Here is a 21,846-nt window from a genome sequence, read left to right on the forward strand (position 1 = left end):
AACACAATCCCTATCAAATTACCAATGACGTTTTTTACAGAACTAGAACAAATAATCCTAAAATTTATATGGACCTATGAAAGACCCTAAATAGCCACAGCAACCTTGAGAAATAAGAACAAAGTGGGAGGTATCATGATACCTCATTCAAATCATATTACCAGGCTATAGTAATCAAAATAGCATTGTCATGGCATAAAAATAGACACATAGGTCAATGGAACAGAGTAGAGAGCTGAGAAATTAATCCATGCCTATATAGTCATTTAATCTATGATAATGGAAGCAAGAATTTATATTGGGGTAAAGACACTCTATTTAATAAATGGTAGTAGAAAAACTGGACAGATACTTGCAAAAAAATGAAACTGGACCGCCTTCTTACGCCATGTACAAGAATAATTTCAAAATGGATTAAAAACTTAAATGTAAGATTCGAAACCAAAAACTCCTAGAAGAAAATATAGGAAGTAAATTCGCAGACATTAACCTTAGTAATATTTTACTGATATAGCCCCTTGGGCAAGAAAAGCAAAAGGAAAAATAAACATGTAGGAATACATCAAACTAAAAAGTTTTTTCACAGCAAAGTAAACCATCAATAAAACTAAAAGGCAATCTACTGAGTGGGAGAAGATATTCACCAATGATACATCTGACAAAGGGTTAATATCCAAAACTTATTTAAAAAACTCAAATAACTCAATATCAAAAAAACAAACAACCCAATTCAAAAATGGGCATAGGACATGATGAGACATTTCTCTAAAGAGGACACACAGGTGGCCAACAAACATATGAAAGATGCTCAACCTCTCTAATCATTAGAGAAATGCAAATAAAACCCACAATGAGATGCCACCTCACTCATGTCAGAATGACATCAATAAATCAACAAATAACAAGTGCTGGCAAGGATGTGGAGAAAAGGGAAACCTTGTGCACTGTTGCTGGAATTATACATTGGTGCAGCCACTATGGAAAACAGTATGCAAGTACCTCAAAAAATTGAAAATGGAACTACTTTATGACCCAGCAATTCCATTCCTGGGTATCTATCCAAAGAAACCCAAAACACTAGTTCAAAAAAATATATATATGTACCCCTATGTTTATTGCAGTGCTATTCACAATAGCCAAGATGTAGAAATAACTGAAATGCCCATCAGTAGACGTTTGGATAAAGAAACTATGGTACATTTATACAATGGAGTATTACTTGGCCATAAAAAAGAATGAAATCTTACCATTTGTGACAGCATGAATGGACCTTTAGAAGATTAAGCTATGTGAAATAAGTCAGAATGAGAAAGACAAATACCATATGATTTCACTTACATACGGAATCTAAAGAGCAGAATAAATGAGCAAACAAAACAGAAATAGACTCAGAGGTTCAGAAAAAAACCTGTTGATTGCTAGATCGGAGGGGGAGGGGATGTGGGAAGAAGGTGAAGGTATTAGAAAGTGCAAATTAGTAGACACAATATAGTCATGGGGATATGGAATACAGTATGGGGAATATAATCAACAATGTTGTAAAGATTATGTAAGCTGCCAAATGGGCCCTGGACTTATCAGGGGGATCACTTCAGAGAATGTGTAGATGCATAACCAATGTACTGTACACCTGAAGCTGAAGTAGAATAATATTGAATGTGAACTGTAAATATATATATATATATATATATATGCATATGTGTGTATATATATATATGTGTATATATATATATGCATATATATATGCATGTGTGTATATATATGTATATATGTGTATATCTATATATGCATATGTGTGTATATACATGTATATATATATTGAGGGGGTATGGAGTACAGCATAAGGAAGATAGTCAATGGTATTGTAACAGCTATATAAGGCGTCAGAGACATTGTAGCTTGGGGGGGGTGGGGGTTATCACTTTGTGAAGGGGGTAAATGTCTAACTATTATGTTGCCTTGTATACCTGAAATTAATTTTTTTTAAAAAGTAAAATAAAACAAAAAAAATAGATAAACATCAAGACACATTATAATTAAAAGGATAAAAGTAAGGGATAGAGAATCTTAAAAGCAACAGGAGATAACAAACAGAAACAAAAACAAACCTTATTACATACAAGGGGAACCCCAAAAGGCTATCAGCAGATTTTTCAGGCAGAAAGCTTGCAGGCCATAAGGGAGTATCATGACATATTCAAAATGCTGAAAGAAAAAAAAAGTTCAACTGAGAATTCTCCACCTGACAAAGTTATCATTCAGAATTGAAGGGTAGATCAAGAATTTTCCAGATATGAAAATGCTAAGGAAGTATATCACCCCCAAACTGGCCTTATAAGAAATGTTAAGGGAACTTTTTATAAGCTGAAAAGAAAAGGCACTAATTAATAATGAGAACTTATACAAAAGTAAAAATCTCACTAGAAATGGTAAATATATAGTAAAGGTAGTGAATCAATCACATAAAACAAACATGAAGGTTAAGTGACAGAAAAATAAAATTAATTAAAACTACAATAATTAGTCCAGGGTAGCATTAAATAAAAAGGTGTAAAATGTGCCATCAAAAATATAATAGATGGGGGTAGTAAAAATGTAATGCTATGGAATGTATTCAAATTTAAATTGCTATCAACTTAAGACACTGTTGTATACATAGAATGTTATATATGAAAGTAGCATAACCACAAAGAAAAAATAACTTATAGTAAATATGCAAAAAAAAAAAGGAATTAATATAAACATAACACTAAAGAAAGCTATCAAACCACAAGGGGAGATGTAAAAAGAAGAAGAAAGGATCAGAGAGGAATTACAAAAACAGCCAGAAAACAATTAACAAAATGGTGATATGTACATACTTATCAATAATTATTTTAAATATAAATGGACAAAAATGAATCAAAAGACACAAAGTAGCTAAATGGATAACACACACACACACACACACACACACACACACACACACACACAGACCCATCTACAAGAGACTCGCTTCAGAAGGACACAAACTGACTGAATGTGAAAAGATAGAAAAATATATTTCATGCAAACAAAACAAAAAGAAAGCTTGTTTAGCTATACTCACATCAGAAAAAAATAGACATAAAAAATAATGAAAGACAAAGAATGGTAATACATAATGATAAAAGGGGTCAATGCAACAAGAAGATATAACATTTATAAATATATATGCACCCAACATAAAAGCACCTAAATATATAAAACAAATATGAACTGTCCTAAAGGGAGAAATTGAAAGTAATACAATAATAGTAGGGGATTTTAACACCACACTGACAGCAATGAATTGATCATTCAGACAGAAAATCAATAAGAAAACGTGTCTTAAAGGACCCATTACAAGCTGACTTAATACCATGTTTCCTCAAAAATAACACCAGGTCTTATATTAATTTTTGCTCCAAAAGACGCATTAGGGCTTATGTTCAGGGGATGTCATCCTGAAAAATCATGCTAGGGCTTATTTTCTGGTTAGTTCTTATTTTGGGGGGAAACACGGTAGATATATACAGAACATTCCATCCAAAAGCAACAGAGTACACATTTTTCTCATGCATGAAATATTCTCCAAGACAGATCACATGTTAGGACACAAAACAAGTCTCAATAAATTCAAGAAGATTGAAATAATATCAAGCACCTTTTCTGACTACAATGGTATGAAACTAGAAATCAATTAAAATAAGAAAACAAAAAACTACAAAATCATGGAGATTTAACTACATGCTAGTGAACAACCAACAGTTCATCTAAGAAATCAAAGAAAAAAATTGAATACCTAGAAATAAATGAAAACAGAAATACACCATACTTAAGAAAGCAATCCATTTATAATTGCATCAAAAAGAGTGAAATACCTAAGAATAAATTTAACTAAGGAGGTAAGAAATTGTACACTGAAAACTGAAAGATACTGATGAAAGAAACTGAAGAGGACAAAAATAAATTGAAAAATATCCCATGCTCATGAATTGGAAGAATTAATATTATTAAAATGTCAATAATACCTAAAACAATCTACAGATTCAATGTAATCCCTATCAAATTTCCAATAGCATACAAATAATTCTAAAACATGAACCTAACTACAAAAGACCCTGGATAGCCGAAGCAATCTTGAGAAAGAAGAACAAAACTGCAAGTATCACGCTACTTGATTTCAAGCTATACAAGTGTATAGTAATCAAAACAGTATGATATTGGGACAAATACTGAGACACAGATCAACAAAACTGAATTGAGAGCCCAGAAATCAACCCATTCATATATGGACATTTAATTTATGACAAAGGAGCCAAGAATATACAATGAGGAAAGGATAATGTTTTCAATAAGTGATGTTGGGAAAACTGGACTGTCACATGGAAAAGTATGAAAGTAGACCACTGTCTTACATCACAAACAAAAATTAATTCAAAATAAAGACTTTAATGTAAGAGGTGGAACTGTAAAATTTCTAGAAGAAAACTGGTGGTAAGCTCCTTGACATCAGTCTTAGTGATTTTTTGTGGATCTGATTCCAAAGTCAAGGGAAATAAAAGTAAAACTAAAGGTTACTACACCAAACTAAAAATCTTATGCAAAGGGAAGGATACCCTTGTCTAAATGTAAAAGCATCCTACTAATGAGAGAAGATATTTATAAATTATACATCCAATAAGAGAATAATATTCAAAGAAAGAATTTTACAACTCAACAACAAATACAAACAACCCAATTAAAATACAGGAAGAAGGTGTAAATAGACATTTTCCCAAAGAAAACATACAAATGCCTAACAAACACATATAAAGATGATCAACATCAGTAGTTATTAGATACTCAAAGCAAAACCATCATGAGATATCATCTCACACTTGTTATAATGGCTGTTGTCAAAAATACAAGAAATAACAAGTGTTGGAGAGATTGTGGTGAAAAGGGAAAACTTGTACACTGTTGGTGGGATTTTAAATTGGTACAGCCATTATGGAAAACTGTATGGAGATTCCTCAAAACATTAAGAATAGAACTACCAAGTGACACAGCTATTCCATTTCTGGCTGTTTATCTGGAGAATAGAAAAACACTGATTTGAAAAGATATACAAGTATGCACCCCTATGTTCAGTGCAGCATTATTTATAATAGCCATGATATGGAAATAACCTAACTGTCTTATCTATGGATGAATGGATACAGAAAATGTATATCCACTATATATACAATAGAATACCACTCAGCCATAAAAAAAAAAAAAAAAGAAAGAAATCTTGCCATTTGCGACAACATGGTTAGACTTTGAGGGTATAATCCTAAGTGAAAGAAATCAGGAAGAGAAAGACAAATACTGTAAGATTTCACTCAATGTGGAATATAAAACAAAGAAACAAACAGAAACAAAGCAAAATAAATAAACTACAAAGAAAACAAAACAAAAACAAACACAGATACAGAGAACAGATCAGTGGTTACCAGAGGGAAAGGAGTTTGAGAGGTGGATGAAAGGATTGAAAGGGTGAATTGAATGGCAATGGATAGTAACTAGACTTTTGGGGGTTATCACTTTGTAGTGTATACAGATGTCAAAATATAATGTACACATGAAACTTATATAATAAAGAAAAACATTTGCAAATAATAACAGTATTGCATTGATGAGTATCATTAATAGAAATAATCCTTTTCTTCTGATTTTAATGACTATGCTCCTAAAATCTCATCAGATATACATTCAGACCATCAGTACAATCCCATATAAAATTCCTTCTCCACTGGGGTTCATGACATCTAACTTTACCATCCACTTTCTGTTGCCCAAATCTGCCTACCTCCTAGCCAACGCCCCATCTCCTTGCTAATCGTTTAAATGGGAACAAATATATGGTGATGGGTGGAGAACTGACTCTGGGTGGTAAACACACAATGTGATTTATAGATGATATATTGCAGAATTGTACACTTGAAACCTATATAACTTTATTAACCATTGTCACCCCAATAAACTTTAATTTAAAAAAAAGGAAGTTGATACGTGCCTCACTATCTTTCTTTTTTTTCTCTTTATTTTGTTTTTTTCTTTTTTATATTAGTTTTAGGTTTACAAAATAACATAATGACTAGACATTTATACCCTTCACAAAGTGATAACCCCTCTGACATCGTATATAGCTTTTACATTGACTATATTCCCTATACTGTACTTTACATGCCGTAACTATATATATATATATATATATATATATATATATATACACACACACACACGTATGTATGTATATATACACATATATATGCATATATTTGTATGCATATATATATATACATACATATATATATATATATATATATATTCACTATTATTCTACATCAGCTTCATGTATACAGTGTATTGGTCAGGCATATACTATCTTTCTATCTCAGTTTCTGTTATTATTCTCAGCTACATCAGCAACCATGAGGAATACACATCCAATATTGCCTCTTGGGTCTTAATTTCCTCACCAGACACCTTTACTTGCATTCCACTTTAGTCACCTACTCCCACGATCACACTGTCAGCCTTGTAATTATTCTGAACTTTAAAGTGTTAAATTCATTATCCTGAACTTTGTCAAAGTTTGTCAACAATCTCCTATGCTTTTCTCTAGTTCAATGGAAGAGACTCAACTCTCTTTTCCCAAGGATAATCTCTTAACTTGTTCTTTGGATTTCCTTCTTTACCACTGTCTCAAGGACCTAGGTCCACTAATGTCCCCATCTCTCTTGTGTCTTCCACCTGTGTCTCTCTAATGGTGTCTTCCTATCAATATTTAAACATGTTCAAGTTTTCTCTTACATCCTTCCATCTGGGTTATATTGAGATATAGCTCCTTTGGTGCAATATATAGGCCTTGTGTTTCCATTAGGAAAAAAAAAATGTTTTTTGAGGTCAAAAGAATTGTCAACCTTGACAATATGTATTATCAGAACTTTTAGGATTCTGTGGGCAGCATACACCATATTTGGGCTTGCTGCTTCAATTCATTTACCAAGTAATAGATATGGTTGTCAGTCTTGAGTACGATGGAGAGCAAGAAAAAACTCTAAAGTGTATCTAGGCTCCAGTTTAAGTTGCTCTGTCATGTGGGCCTTATGACCCAGCAGACACAATTGTATTGGAAATTTCTGTGGCAGACAAAGATATTCTAGGATAATAACAGTGCCAACTTGTAAACTTCTGAAGCAAGGTTATGCCCTCTTCTGACAACTATTCTCAATTTGAAACGTCACGCTTATCTTTTAAACAGGACTAGTAGAGACTGAATGCCTTGCTATGGGATACCAGGTGACTGTGAAACCCAAGCTGTTCATCATAAAAACAGTATTATCTGATGCATTGAATCCTTAAAATTTGATGTGAAAAATGGCATCCTGAATTGTCAGTGATTGTGCCAATTGAGAGACAGGAACCTTAAAGCAGCAGTCAATGAATGACGCCTTCTCCCTCACAGCCAGGAACCAATGGGTGGATGTGGGAGTTACTCCTGTCACTATTATGTTTAACAACGCATTGAAAGAATACTTGCTTCTGTTACCAAAATATTGGGCTTGGTAGAGTTGGAAATCCTACTACTCAAGGGTAGAATGTTTCCATTGGAGAACAGAGTCATGCTTTCAATAAACTGGAAGCTGTGACTGATTCTTAGCCATTTGTGGCTCCTCATGAACTAACAGGCACAGAAAGAATCACTGTAATGGCTGGATAATTGATTATGATTATGAAGGGAAAGTTGGGTTGCTGCTACACAATAAAGCCAAGGGGAATTATTACTAGAACCTAATGGATTCACTGAGGTGCCTCTTTTTCTCTCTTGACAAATAGCCATAATCAGTGAAAAACTGAAATAAATATAGGACTGTCAAAGACTCAGATCCTGCAGTGATAAATGTTTGGGTTATTCCACTAGGCAAAACAAAACACACCCAGTCAAGATGCTGCAAAGGGCAAAGGAGGACAAGGAATTTGTTGTGGAAGAAGAAAAAACTATGATTATCAAACTTAGGACTCATAAGAAGCTAGATCATGAGGGGCTGAAGAAGCTATGCTTTATTTTTTCTTTCTTTCCACCCCCACTCAAATAGAGTAATGGTAGTAACTAACATTTTATTTTCCAATGGAACTATCATTGAATTGACATTACCCTGCAGTTAGATGGTAGCTGATGGGAATTTTTGTGTTCTCTATGTTGAGGACACAAATATTTTATCTGGACAATGACTGGCTGCTGGGGAGCAAATAGGAATGGGCTGTGCTAGATATTCCCTCCCTGTTTCTACCGAGCCACTCACTCTTCACTCTTACCCATTCTGCATATATCCGGAGGTTACCTTTTGTAGACTGTATCAATGCACTCCTTTCCCTCTGGCTTGTTGTTGAGTTTGACTCATGGGGAACACCAGCAGGAAATTAGAGGGCAAATTGGCTGTGTCCTTTTACCAAAGACTACATTTCCTGTCAGAGAAAGTCCTCACCTATAGCTACCCTTCCCAGGTTTTGGGAGTCATTCTTTCCCTTTGCATCCTCAAAGCTAGAGGTCATAAGGGTTCTTCAACGTTGTTAATCCTAGTGAGCTTCACTGATTCTTGTTGATTTTTAATAATGTTTTTAACATCTTCATAAATTGTCACGTTATTAATCTCTTCATTTTCCTGTTTGACAGTGCCATCTGTTTTCTGCCTGAGAAAAGAACTGAGTGACACATCAAGTATCAATTTCCCCAAATCTACCCTGAGTAAATTCTGGGATCTGCAGGGCCAATCATATTACCTTTCATCCAAGTGTATAAATAAAAAACCTGGGTGTCATCAATGACAAAACCCTGTGATACTCCTTACTCTACATATCCAATCCATAACTGTTTTCTGTCAATTTTATACCAAAAATATATCTCAATTTCCTCCATTTATTTCTTTATTGTCACTTTCCTAGTCCAATCTACTATCATGTTTTGCTTGGAGTATTGAAATAGCTTCCTAACTGGTCTTACTTGCATTAACTTTTTAATTGGTTGTTGGTGATATAAATAAATGCCGCTGGCTTTTGTTTATTATACTGAACCTTCCTACTATTTTTTAATTTTCAATTAATACACTAATGTTTTATATAAAAAAATCCCAGGGGCGGCCGGATGGCTCAGTTGGTTAGAGCACAAGCTCTTAACAACAAAGCTGCTGGTTCGATTCCCACATGGGCCAATACTAGATAAAAAACAATGGCTTGAGCTTGGAACTGAGCCTTTGGTAGGCAGCCGGTTGCTTAGTGGTTAGAGCGAGGTGCTCATAACACAAACATCACCGATTCAAGTCTCACATAAGCCAGTGAGCTGCGCCCTCCACAACTAGATTGAAAACAAGGACTTGACTTGGAGCTGAGCTGCGCCCCCCACAACTAGATTGAAAAAACAATTTGACATCCTGGAAAAACATACTGTTCCCTAATATTCCTCAATTTTAAAAAAATCCCACATGGTAATGAACAATATTTCATTTCCCCTTAAACAGTAATATTTGTTATTTCTTTCACATATTATTGCATTGACCTGATGTTTAAAACAACGTTGAACAGCTGCAATAGCCAGCTTCCTTTCTTGTGTTTCACCATTACTCATGATGCTGACTACTTAAGATAAATTTGTAAATAAATGTATCTCCCTTTTCCTATTCTTTATACATATTTTTAAATAAGGAATAGGTATTTAATTTCATCAAATTCCTTCTAAATACTCTCATTCTTTATAAAGAACCAGTTCTTGATTTTTCAGCTACTGTTATTATTTTCTAATTATGGCCTCTTTTCCCATTTTTAAGGTTTGTGTTATTGTTTTATGTCAAAAATCTTAAAGTTAAATATTTAGTTAACATATTTTCTTTACTAAAAAAAGAGAGCACTTAGGCGTATGGATTTGATTGGGTACAGTTTTAGCTACTGAAATTAATCAACAGTCACTACTGGCAGGTGGTTAGTGATATCAAGAACAATTTTTAATTTAACACAAGAGAAACAGTCTAAAGTATTGGTCCCCTTTGCATGGAGTTTATACTCTTAGATAAGTATGTACAGATCACAGCATGTGAAGTTATTAAAAGTTATCAACATCATATCCAAAGTTAGTTCTCAGTGATCTATTATAGCTGTATATGGTTGTTCATTTATTTATGAAACAGGAAACACAAAAAATTAAAAATAGAATTACCATATTACCCAGCAATCCCTCTCCTGGGTATCTACCCAAGAAATCAGAAAACGTTTACCCATAAAGACATGTGTGCTCCAATGTTCATTGCAGCTTTATTTACGGTGTCCAACACGTGGAAACAACCAGAATGTCCTTCGATAGATGAATGGATAAAGAAGTTGTGGTATATATACACAATGGAATACTATTTGGTGGTAAGAAAAGATGAAATAGTACCATTTGTGACAACATGGATGGATCTTGAGATTATAATGCTAAGTGAAATAAGTCAGACAGAAAAAGTAGAGAACCATATGATTTCACTGATATGTGTTATATAAAACTGAAAACAACAAAAGAACAAGACAAACAAATGAAGGAACAAAAACTCATAGACATAGACAATATTTTAGGGGTTACCAGAGGGTAAGGGGGGCCGGGGGCTCTAGAAGAGGGTAAATGGGGTCTAATATATGGTGATGGAAAGAGAACTGACTCTGGATGGTGAACACACAATGTGAGATATAGATAATGTATTACAGAATTGTACACCTGAAATCAATGTAACTTTAGTAACAATTGTCACTCTAATAAACTTTAATTTAAAAAAGAAAAAGCTTGAAATTGCTATGGTCCTGAAGGCTCTTACAAATAGTTGAATTTACATGTAAGCCAATTATGATTTTTTAATAAAAAGTAATTGATATGATATCAAAAGAGGAGTAAAATATGACATTATAAAATATAAATATGTGGAGGTGGGAGTAAGGGCAGAACTAAGTCCATAATTTTACATCTACTGCAGGTACACCAGAGCTAAATAAGTAATGTTAATTATTCACATTAAGTATATCTCAAGTGAGAAACAGTGGTTGAATATGATAAAATTTATTATAGGACTGTAGAATTCATACAACCTAAATTCCTTAAGGCATTCAGCACTTGTACAGTTTTGTGGACTTCACAATACATATATCAGTGAGAAAGAATCACTGCATTAGTGAAAATAACTTCTTTATGAAAAATTTTCACATATACGTCATATCTATTACAGAGCACCTAACAGAAATACAAAGATGTAATTTCTAAAACCAGGAAATAAAAAACAAAAAACTTAACCATGTTAAGAGATTTGACATGCTTTACACAAAAAAGACCTAAAACAATTTTAAATATATAAATGTAAAGCACGCTCTACTATATGACTGAGTGAAGAGCTTTAAAAAAAACATAAAAGATGGAATTTATTGTCAGGATGTTAGCTGACACATTCATGCTGTTTTCAGAAATCTAAATTCTATAAATTCAAAAGAAAAACATAAGAATTATTTAATTTCAGTTTCAAACAACAAGCAATGCCAGTTAAACTAAAAATTGACAAAAGCTTGCAGTGGTTAGTAGCCCCCCCCCCATGTTTTTAATATAAAGAATAGAGTAAATGCATGAGTAAATATCTTGAGTATACCACACACTTTAACGTTGAAGTCATACTGTAAATCTTCAACTTCTTGTTACTAAGGATACTCTTTTTCTCACTCTTGACAGATCTTGGTTTCAACAATAAATTCATTGGGGAAGTGTCTAATCTTCCAGCACTTATCAATGGCGCGTTTATTGAAACCTGTGAGGAAACGCACACAAAAGTGGCTGTTCAATTTAATTTTTAATGTAAATGAAAACATACCTAGATTTGGTCTCCACTTTTTCTCTGTACTCCACCCACATTCTCCCTCAATGTCCCAATAACACAGGGTAAAGGAAGGAATAAATTGCCTACCCAGCAAGAGGTCTCTTCTACGAAGGCGGAAGGATTTGCGGTTGTTGCAAAGTTGGTAAATAAAGATGCCCAGGTTACTAACATCCCGAATCTCCTCCACAGCAACCAGGTCTTCACGAACCACATAAGTGTGAGGCAGGTATTTGCCACTCTAAAATTTTTTTTAAATATTGAAATGAGAATTTCTTAAAAACATTGTATAAATCCTTCCCCTTAGCAGATACACTTTTTTGAAATAAAATGTTTTTAGAGCAGTTTTAGGTTCATGACATACTTTTTATTTGAAAATTTTTTCAATGAGATGGAATGTTTTGTGTTCAAATCATTAATTTTTTTTAAAACAAGGAAGCAAAATTATTTATAAATGCTTATATAAAAATTTGACATCCAAAATACATACTGCCAGTTTGCCAAAGAGCTCCACCAGATTCTTTGGCGGCATAACAATGGAGGTATTGAGAGGCATCAGATAGCAGTTCCCCAGCAGCAAGTCCAGGTAAGCAGTCATGCCCTGGAGGGGAGAAGAAAAAAATTAGGTACGATATGGAGAGTATCAATTCTGCAGATTTTCCAAATACCATTAGAACAAGCAGCTACATCCATTCAAAATTAACTAATGCATATTCAATATCAAAAGAATGAAAAAGGCTTTGGGGCAAAGTGATGTCCATTTATGAACAAATTTAATATTTACCAATGAACCAAAAATAAAAAAGAAAACTCAGGAATACCTATAGGAATGTGAATCCCACCTTCTCAAAGTCATGAATAATTGCTGCAGGGTCACTATCAGAGAAACTGGGGACAGGCACATCAATGATTGCGATGTTGTCATCCTCACGAATGTCAGCCTCCTCGGTCACAGGCAGGAAGTAGGGCTCTCCTCCTTGAAGGGAATTTGTTGGGTCCTCAGAATCAAAGAAGCACATTTCTCCACGGTAGATGGTACTCTAAAAGACAAAAAAGGAAGAATTAAAACATTCTAATATGTACCACTATGACATTTGAATCATTTATCATGCGTGTATCAATTCATTGTGTCATTTGTCAAGCTGAGGACTGTTGATTACAGTTATCACCATGAAGACTAATCAATTTAATAAACTAAGGGTAATTTGAAAACTTTCCCTAAACCTTCATTTCTTTGGTGACAAACACAGAATTACTTAAGTTGCTACTAAATGTATAGCAACCATGTTTTCCGGAAAATGAGACCTAGCTGGACAATCAGCTCTAATGCGTCTTTTGGAGCAAAAATTAATATAAGACCAGGTCTTATTGTACTATAATATTATAAGACCGAGTCTTATAATATTACATAATACAATATACAATATAAGACCAGGTCTTATATTAATTTTTGCTCCAAAAGACGCATTTGAGCTGATTGTCTGGCTAGGTCTTATTTTCAGGGAAAAACGGAATTAGTAATCCAAATTATAAGAATTGTAATTATTATTACCTTGGGCATGAAGTACTTGTAAATGCAGGCTCCACCAACAATAAATCCTGCCAAGATGAATGAAAGGCCTAGAAGAGTAAGCATGCATCTCCCAGAGGAGCCCTCTTTTTCCTGGGTAGCAACTTGGAGCTCCTATTTATTAAAAAATAAAAAAATAAAAATAGAAACCAGATTGTACTTTTAGACATATAGTCGCTTTTGTGTACAATTCACCTCTCTTAAAACCCAAGATATTTAAAAAAGATGTTATTAAGTCATCCTAGCTTCAAATCATTTCAAGACAGTTTCTGATGTTTAATAGATGTAAAAATCTCTAATTATATTAACCTTCGTCCTGGCATTTCCAAACCTAAATATAAATACTAAGTTATTTCAAAACACACACTTCTACAATCAGCTGAAAATAACCATTCATTTATGCAAGGAGTTATCCTTTTTAAATAAATGAAAGTCGTTACTTTTCAGACTTGTACCGTGATATAATCACTAACTTTCTGGCATAAAATTATGTTTCTTTATTATTACTATTTTTTTATAAATCAACTTGTTTGCCAACTTAAAGGTGAATTAATATCCTTTGATTTATTAACTGATTTTCAGAAATCTGTTTTTTTAAATTAAGTTTTATAGGCAGAGTTCTATAAGGCAGGTATATGACATTTTCCCCTATTTTAGAAATTAAAATATTGAAGGCAAGATATATTTCACAATGTTCCTAATTTTAATGAGAAAGTAGTCTTCCTAATGTCACCCAATGTTCTATAGCTGTGTATTGCATGAATGAAATAATGTTTTCCAAGTTCTGGGCAAAACACTAGATTTTAAAGTACGGCATTTGCCATAGGAAGGCACAAAAGCGTGTGTTTAACAGTGACTGTAAAATTCTGTTAAATTCATAATTTGTTAGGAATTGGAACAAAAAAGATCCAAAACAAACATGTAAAAGATTAACTCTGTAACTTTCCCAAGGCAGTAGACCAATGGGCCCTCCAATCCCATTCTTGCATGTCACAGTATTCCCTAAGCAGCATTATTACTCAAGGGTAGAATAAATGAAGTCAGAAAATCGAGTCTGGTAATCAGAGAGTAAATCATTCAGACTACTATGTAAGTAGAATTGTTTTAGTTTTGTCAGGCCATTAGCTCCTTACCAGGGGGACTACAATAATGTTTATGGGGCCTATTTAGCCTCATTAAATTTGGTGAATACAAATGCATGGATGCATGGATTCTAAGGGGAGGGAATCATTTGATAAAGGATTTGTCAAAAAAAAAAAAAAAAAGATTTTCTTTAAAATTCAAAGAAATCTGGTATTCACATTTCTTAGCTAAATTTATGTTAAAGTTAAACCCTTCATTTATTCTCAGTAAACCTTGAAGGCTTTTCCTTGTCCCAATAATTTTCCAAAAAAATTAATTATTTTTATTACAAAAAAACCTAACCTATGCTTAATACTACAAAGACAGAACTGTAAATTATGATTGTGAATCACTGTAATCTAGAGCTAGACGCTTAGAAATTATATTTTAGAAGTACAGAAAGATGAACTGACTTACCTATAAGTCACAAAATAATTTGAAATTCTCAAAGAAATGAATTCCTTTTTTTTTCTTGTCACTGTGATATGAGAAGAGTGATTTCCACTGCAATTTCATTTCTCTTTCCAATAATTTATGGAATTTATTATAAAGCAAAGTCTAAGCATTAGAACCTCAATTTTATAAAAATTTCCCACTATACTAGGAATAAAGTTTTTTTTTCATTTAAATTTGATGGACCTCACGGTGGTAGGGGGCTGTAGCCATAGCTAATTTCTCTCTGAACTGTATTTTAAAGTCATCCTATATGACCTCTGATGTACTATTCTGTTGTGTTGAATCTCTGATGAGCTAATCAATACATCAAAAAATAATTTGTCAAGTATTATTAAATCAAGGTCCGATTGTGGCCAGGTCAAAATCCTGTGGGAGCTTCTCCAACACCTAACAAAGAAATATAATCATAGAGCAAATGCTCATTTTTGTTTAGTCCTCATCACACCACAAGTCTGGCAGAAGTATTACTTGCCTATTAACTGAATCCAACTACAAGTCATGAAGTTTTTGGTGGTGAGGGGAAAAAAAAGGATTACTGTGTGGCTATATTTAACTACTGGCATCTAATTAGACCTCCCAAAAATCTGGCCATGTTTCATTTACAAAGTAAGTAGGACAATTACATATTTGACTTTCTGTCATTCAATCAAAACCTCAACAATGCAAGGGGGTGTAACTTTTGAATTCTGAAATGTATAATACACAAAAGCTAGTTTGATTGCTGGGTTAAATATTGAAAGTTTCCGTGACAAAAATTCTGCATAAGAACATTAGCATTTCAAATTGTGTGCATAATCAGTTTTATTACATGTATTCTCCATTCACTCAAAGCACTTTTCAAATCTTCACGCTGAACAAAAAAGTTAAAACTTTATGGAGAGAACAAAGCAGCACAGATCTGCAAATCCCAACACTGCACAGATTTTGTAGAACAAGAAGAAAATGCGACTGTGCCTTTTAACATTGAGATTTTTCTGAGGAAAATGAGAAATAGTTCACAAACACTGAAAACATGTTAGATATTTAAAGGAAATGGAAACTGGACTAAGTAAATAATGCCTAACATTTTTTTGGGGGGATACCCCCAGTTTCTGGCAATGTTAAAAATTTAAATTACAAGGTTGGACCTGCTTCATAGCTCTCTATGCGGATATCACTCAAAAAGGAAGCACAAAAAGAAGAAAGAGGAAAAAAACTCTCCAAATTTATTTTTATGGAAGAAGAGTGTTTTCTTTAGGAAGTGCCACTCTGAAAACATACAAGTCTCTTGCAGTTAACAGGGCACAGTGAACATCCCAAATTCAAATTACGACCAACCTCAATTTTGACAGCTCCTTCAGCGAATGCTTAACGTTACCTATGACCAGGAAGAAAATGAAAATATACACGGACGGGCACAAAAACACACCTGTCCCAACCCATATGTTTTCGAGTCAAAGTTGCCTTTTGCCGCACCCCTGTCCCCACAAACACTCAGCGATCCTAGAAAGACTTCCATAGATACATAGAACTTCATACACGTCAAAACTAAAGAGTTAAATATCTTGCTCTTGATCACCGAGTGCAATTATGGAGGCTGTGTGGGGACCCTGGAGCCGGGGACTGGGTAGCGTGCCTCTCATTGATCCCCAGTCGCCCACATATTCCCCAGGGGAATGTAACATGGGGTCCCAAAGGTTCTCCTCAAATTCCCTCCAACATCCCTCCTAGATGTGCAGCATGGGCTGGAACCAACTGAACGTGGCGCGACGTGCTGGGATGCTAAGGGGCGTAGGACACCGCAAAGGGAAGGTGGCGCGACTAGACAGATCAGGAGCTACTGAGCAAACCTGATGGACATCACAGAGGACACTGGGAACACAGGAGCTGCGGGGCAGCTTTCATTTTGTCCTCTATCACTTTCCCCCTTTCTTCCCCCCAAACCACCCAGTCCCCACTTTCCCAACCCTAGCAGGCAGGCAGGCAGGAGTGGAGTAGGGACAACTACCTTGCCAGTCAGGATCTGAGCTCGGACCGTACGGCTTACGAGGGCCTCCACGTCTTGCCGTGCCTCTTCTTTTTGCACCGCCGTGGGCGTGTTAAAGGCGATTTTAACCATTGTGAATCTTCGGGCTGCGCGGTAAGGCGCGGCTCGAATCAGCGTCCTGGGCTGCAGGTTGGAAGAGGAGAAGATCGCGTTAGCCCTAGCAGCACCTACTTTTTCTTCTCCTTCGTCTGCTTTATGCTGCTGCAAGCCCAGGTCTGGGGATACTTATGACGCAGTCCCAAGCTGGGTGGGAGACCGTGGGCGGGCCCAGGGAGGGGCCAAGGGAGGAGCTGGAGGGGGCCCAAGCACTGGGATGGGGGTGGGGGTTGTCAGTGAGGGAAGAGGAGAGCCCATGGCTCGCTGGGGCTGGATGTGCCTCACCTGCACTCCAGGCATGTTTCCACCCACTCTCTGCACCCTGGGATAAGAGCAAGACAGAAAGGAAGCCTGTGTGTCGTGTCTTTCTGCCTCTGTCCTGGCCACAATAGCCTCTGACCCTAGATTCTGTTTTCCCAAACTTGGGCTTGGCCCCCCGCGGTGCCAGGAACTGTAACTTGGCAGGAACCCAAGCGTCCTCAGCTCTGCACCCACACGGGTCCCCAAAGCACAGTTCCATGACTGTTCTGTTCCTTTATAATAATACCTTCCCTTTAAAGAACACTCAGAAGCATATTTATAGTTACTTGGTTCATTGTCTCAACATTTTTTGTTTGTTTCTGGGAGTTTGTTTTGTAATTTTAATTTCCCAACCTAGAGCAATGCTAAATCAGAATATAGGACTCTCGCCTCCTCTACTCTACATTTTTGCAGGCAAGAAATGATGAGACAGAGGAGGATGGAAAACTCAGAGTGAATCTCTGACATAATCCAGGTCTTTTCACTCTCCTAGGTCAGGGAAACCAGAGAAAAGTCTCAGCAGAGTTTATCTTCAGCCACCAGCTGTGAAATCTGCAGGGAAAAAAAGCAGGGGTATGAGTGTACCTATGTGTTTAGGGGGAAGGAAGTTTGGATGGAGGATACAAAATTCACCTAGACAGCTAACCCAACTCTAGTGGGAAACAAAACAATTATCTCAAAGGTGCTGAGTTAGAAATCATTATTGGAACATTTACATATGCAGCTAGTGTAATCATGCTAGTGTTTCTTCACAATAAGTTCTCTTTGGTTGGTAACACTGACAGAGAACCTCCCCATGTAAAATTCATGCTGTGGAGTTTGATGACTGAGGTTGGTACTGGTAAAGAGTTTATAAATAGTCCTGCTGCCAAAGACAGTAGAGTGGTCTCTTGTATGAAAGCAGTAACACTTACCAAGAATCCAGCTTGTGCTAGAGAATCCCCCATCTACTCATATACTTATTAAAGGGACTTGAATGTAACAGTCACCATCCATCTGTTCAAGAAATTCCAGGTTGGAGTTTTTCCCACTGAGGTTTTGTTGACTCTGAAGCCCACTGCCTGTCTCCACTGTGGGAGCTTTGTGAAGACAGCCTTCATTTTTGCGGATAGGCCACAGATGGGAAGGTAGATGGAGGAGAACAGTGGGGAGCCTGTGCCTTACACAGAGCCAGATGTTTGAGTTTGCTTAGAAATATTGGTGTCTTATGTTCTTTCACTTATTCTTTGGTCAAGTCTGGCCACTATAATTTAACATTTATCAGGGAACTTTTAGTGTAGGCTGAGGAAATCTCAACTTCCCTAGGATGTTTCTCTTTACAGTTACCTTGTGTTTTCCATCCCTTTTGTGACAATTCAGCTTAGAGTCTGTGCTAGTCTGGCCCTGGTGATCCACACCACACAGATCACTGAACAAATTGTCGCTCCTACACATTTACCTACCAAGTGCAAGGTGCTAGTTGAGATAGTAATGTATTATCTTATTGTGTCTTCCCTGGAATGTGGTCAGACAGAAAGGGCGAGGATTGTTTCCATTTTTCAAATGAATAGACCCAAAGTCTGGTAACAACCAAAGGAGTATATGATTAATTGCTGGATATGTGACATTGAGCAAGTCACCTCATCATCTTGAGCCTCAGTTTCTTCCTCAGTAGAATGGTGCGATATTTTCATCCTGTTGCTATGAGGATCATTTAGGATAATGCAGGAGGAAATTTTCAGTTATGAAAAGAATAGGAGAGGGAAATGGTTGGTTATGCTAGGATTCTGATTTGAGTCTGTAACATACCCATGTTTCAAAGTTATAAGGACAATCTTTTATTCTTCAACTATTCTCTAGCTTCTAGGGCTGCTTAAGACCCCACAGTATCTGAATATAGGTTGTGTTGGAAATTATCAGACCTCTGAGAATAGTCACATAAATCATCATGTAACTTACCTGTTGGTTTTTTAAAATTATTTTTTCAGTTACAGTTGACATTCAATATTATTTTAGTGCCAGGTGGGTACTAGGCTAATCAGGGGGATCACTGCATAAATTATATAAATGTCTCTGCTGGATTTTGAAAAATTTGGCTATCTTCTGTTTCTTTATACCATGTCTTCTTTTAAAAATGTCACTAATACGTCTCTAAGTGCTTTTGCTGCTGTTGAACATGTGATGTAGGACATAAGTAGGCAGATACCTCTGTTAACCTCTCAAATGAGTAATACTTGTGTTAGAATCACAGAGTAGCAACAACACCCATTGTTAGCATCCATTTCAGGAAGGGCAAATAGTTCCAGCGTGTTTTTTGAATTTCAAAATATAATCTGCCACTTGCTCATTGGGCTGAAACCTGTAGAGAACATATTTCATGGTTCTCATTGGCTAAGTTCTTTCTTGTACTCTCTCCTTCCCATCACAAACTTCTTGTTTCTTAGAATCAATTTCTCTCACTTTCTTGTATTTGGAAACTGTGGGGATCTGGCTACCATGCCAATTTCAGCTCACATTGTTCATCATGTCTGAATGTTCACCATTGAAGTTTATAAATGACTTCCCTGTTCTCACATGCCAGATGATGACTAAATTATCAGAACTTGGGCTGAATGGAACATGGCATATGAATGGATGCTAAACAATGATGTAAACTCTCTTTGGATGATCTGAAATTACCAAAACTTCAATCACACAAAAATAAGGCTACTATGATAGCATCTATGATACCATTCATTCATTATAGATAGCATCTGTGATACAATTCATTCATTAGCTCATTTATTTATTCATCAAATATTTACTGAGGGTCTACTACCTTTTGCTGTGATTAGCCATCAGAATACAGTGGTGAGCAAAGCAGACACAATATTGCACTTATATAGCATATCACCACTATACCTGTGGCAATGACATACTTGTCATAAGTTTTCCAGGATTTGTAGGGGGAACACTGCTCTTTTGCTGTAGAGTGGGATATAGCAATTATACAAAGCAGCACAGAATAGTTCTACCTATAGCCAGTGATACTAGGAATGTTTAAATTTTGAGCTCATCTGCAATGGCTTCACACCTAATTTAGGAAGATTAGTCTGACAGCAAGTTGGACTGGGAAACCAATTAGGAGGCACTCTCATATTCCAGGTGAGAGGTGGTGGAATACAATGATGATTATAATATTTGAAATAAAGGGACAACTTCCAGAGATATTGAGGGGTCATACTTTACAAGGTCTGATGCTGGAATAAATCATATGAAGGAGAAAAAAAAGAAAAAAATTATTCTGTTTTGAATGACTAGGAATGCAAATTAGGGAAATGATGATGCCTTGTGTAGCAATACTAAAAATTTATTGAATACATCATATGCTAGATTTCTATACTAAGCCCATTAAATTATATCATTTAGTCTTTATTACTATCCCATGAGTTTGTGTTATATTCCCCATTTCATTGATAAAGAAATTGAATTTCCAAGAGGTTAGATGACTTGCCCAAGGTCAAATTCTAACCCAGGTGGTCTGATTCTAGTATTTATACTCTTAATCACTACATTGTCTTGCTACCACTGAAGGAAATGTGAAAATCAATAAGGGGGCTGGCTTGAAAACAGGGGAAATAATCAGCATATTCTTCAGAGAAATGAAGCATGATTCTCTGCCCATATGCAGATCCCTGCCTAGCATTTTGCTTATGATTAAAAGCATTTGATACCTTTTTAAAACTTTGCTCGCCATGGGTACATGGTATAGGCTACTTACGTTGAAGCATATTTCTCCTGAGTTGTGAAGTTGCTTTTGTCCATAGAAAAGCAGAAATGGAGAGCTGGACAGCCATCTGCTTCTGGTATAATTCCAGGAATTTGGTTTTACTCTTTAAAGAGCCAGGTTATTTTCTACCACCATTTCCCTGCAGATGTAGCTCAGCCCTGGGAGCATAGCTAGGGGTCCTCACACAAACTAATGGAGAACACTCATTTTCTGGAATAGATTCTTATTTCTTGACTCCATTTAAATTGTTTTTTGTAGGCTATTAAGCTACCATAATCGGAGAATGCAATGTTTACTTAAATATAAGAGTAGATTTTTATCATCTCTTCACAATGATGTAGTCATATCTTCAAGGTTAAAAGGACGTTTTCCCTACCCTAATTTATAAAAATCACTTTTTTTTGGTCATTTTGGCAACTTAAAAATCTAGTGAACTTATTTGCACTTTCAAGGCACCTTTTCTAAATTGTGTAAAAAGTTCTTATCTTGTTGCAGACAATCTGGGGCATTTTAAAAATAGAGTATGAATCAATATCTGAGCATGTCTTATCTGATCAGCTTAACAGAAAGTTCCAGTCCTGAGTAATACAAAGGAAAAATTCAAGTCTAGACCCAGGAGTGC

At 35.6% G+C, this 21,846-nt stretch overlaps 1 protein-coding gene across 2 annotated transcripts; it reads right to left on the reverse strand.

Moving 5' to 3' along the window:
• Window positions 1–11,091: 11,091 nt before the first annotated feature.
• On the reverse strand, window positions 11,092–17,329 carry ITM2A (integral membrane protein 2A). Of its 2 annotated transcripts, none has more exons than XM_019717538.3 (6): window positions 17,039–17,329; window positions 13,459–13,590; window positions 12,749–12,946; window positions 12,397–12,507; window positions 11,997–12,147; window positions 11,092–11,840 (listed from the first exon to the last, which is right to left on the reverse strand). In XM_019717538.3, exons 1-6 carry the CDS (start codon window positions 17,150–17,152, stop codon window positions 11,752–11,754), a joined length of 795 nt encoding a protein of 264 aa, XP_019573097.1. In that variant the 5' UTR covers window positions 17,153–17,329; the 3' UTR covers window positions 11,092–11,751. The 2 variants fall into 2 exon arrangements, with proteins under 2 accessions (XP_019573097.1, XP_019573098.1); XM_019717539.3 differs by having other exon boundaries at window positions 11,605–11,840; window positions 17,042–17,299.
• Between the last annotated feature and the right edge of the window lie 4,517 nt (window positions 17,330–21,846).

This window comes from Rhinolophus sinicus, chromosome 18 (assembly GCF_057876585.1).
Source record: "Rhinolophus sinicus isolate RSI-liver-muscle chromosome 18, RSI-T2T, whole genome shotgun sequence".
NCBI classification, from domain to species: domain Eukaryota; kingdom Metazoa; phylum Chordata; class Mammalia; order Chiroptera; family Rhinolophidae; genus Rhinolophus; species Rhinolophus sinicus.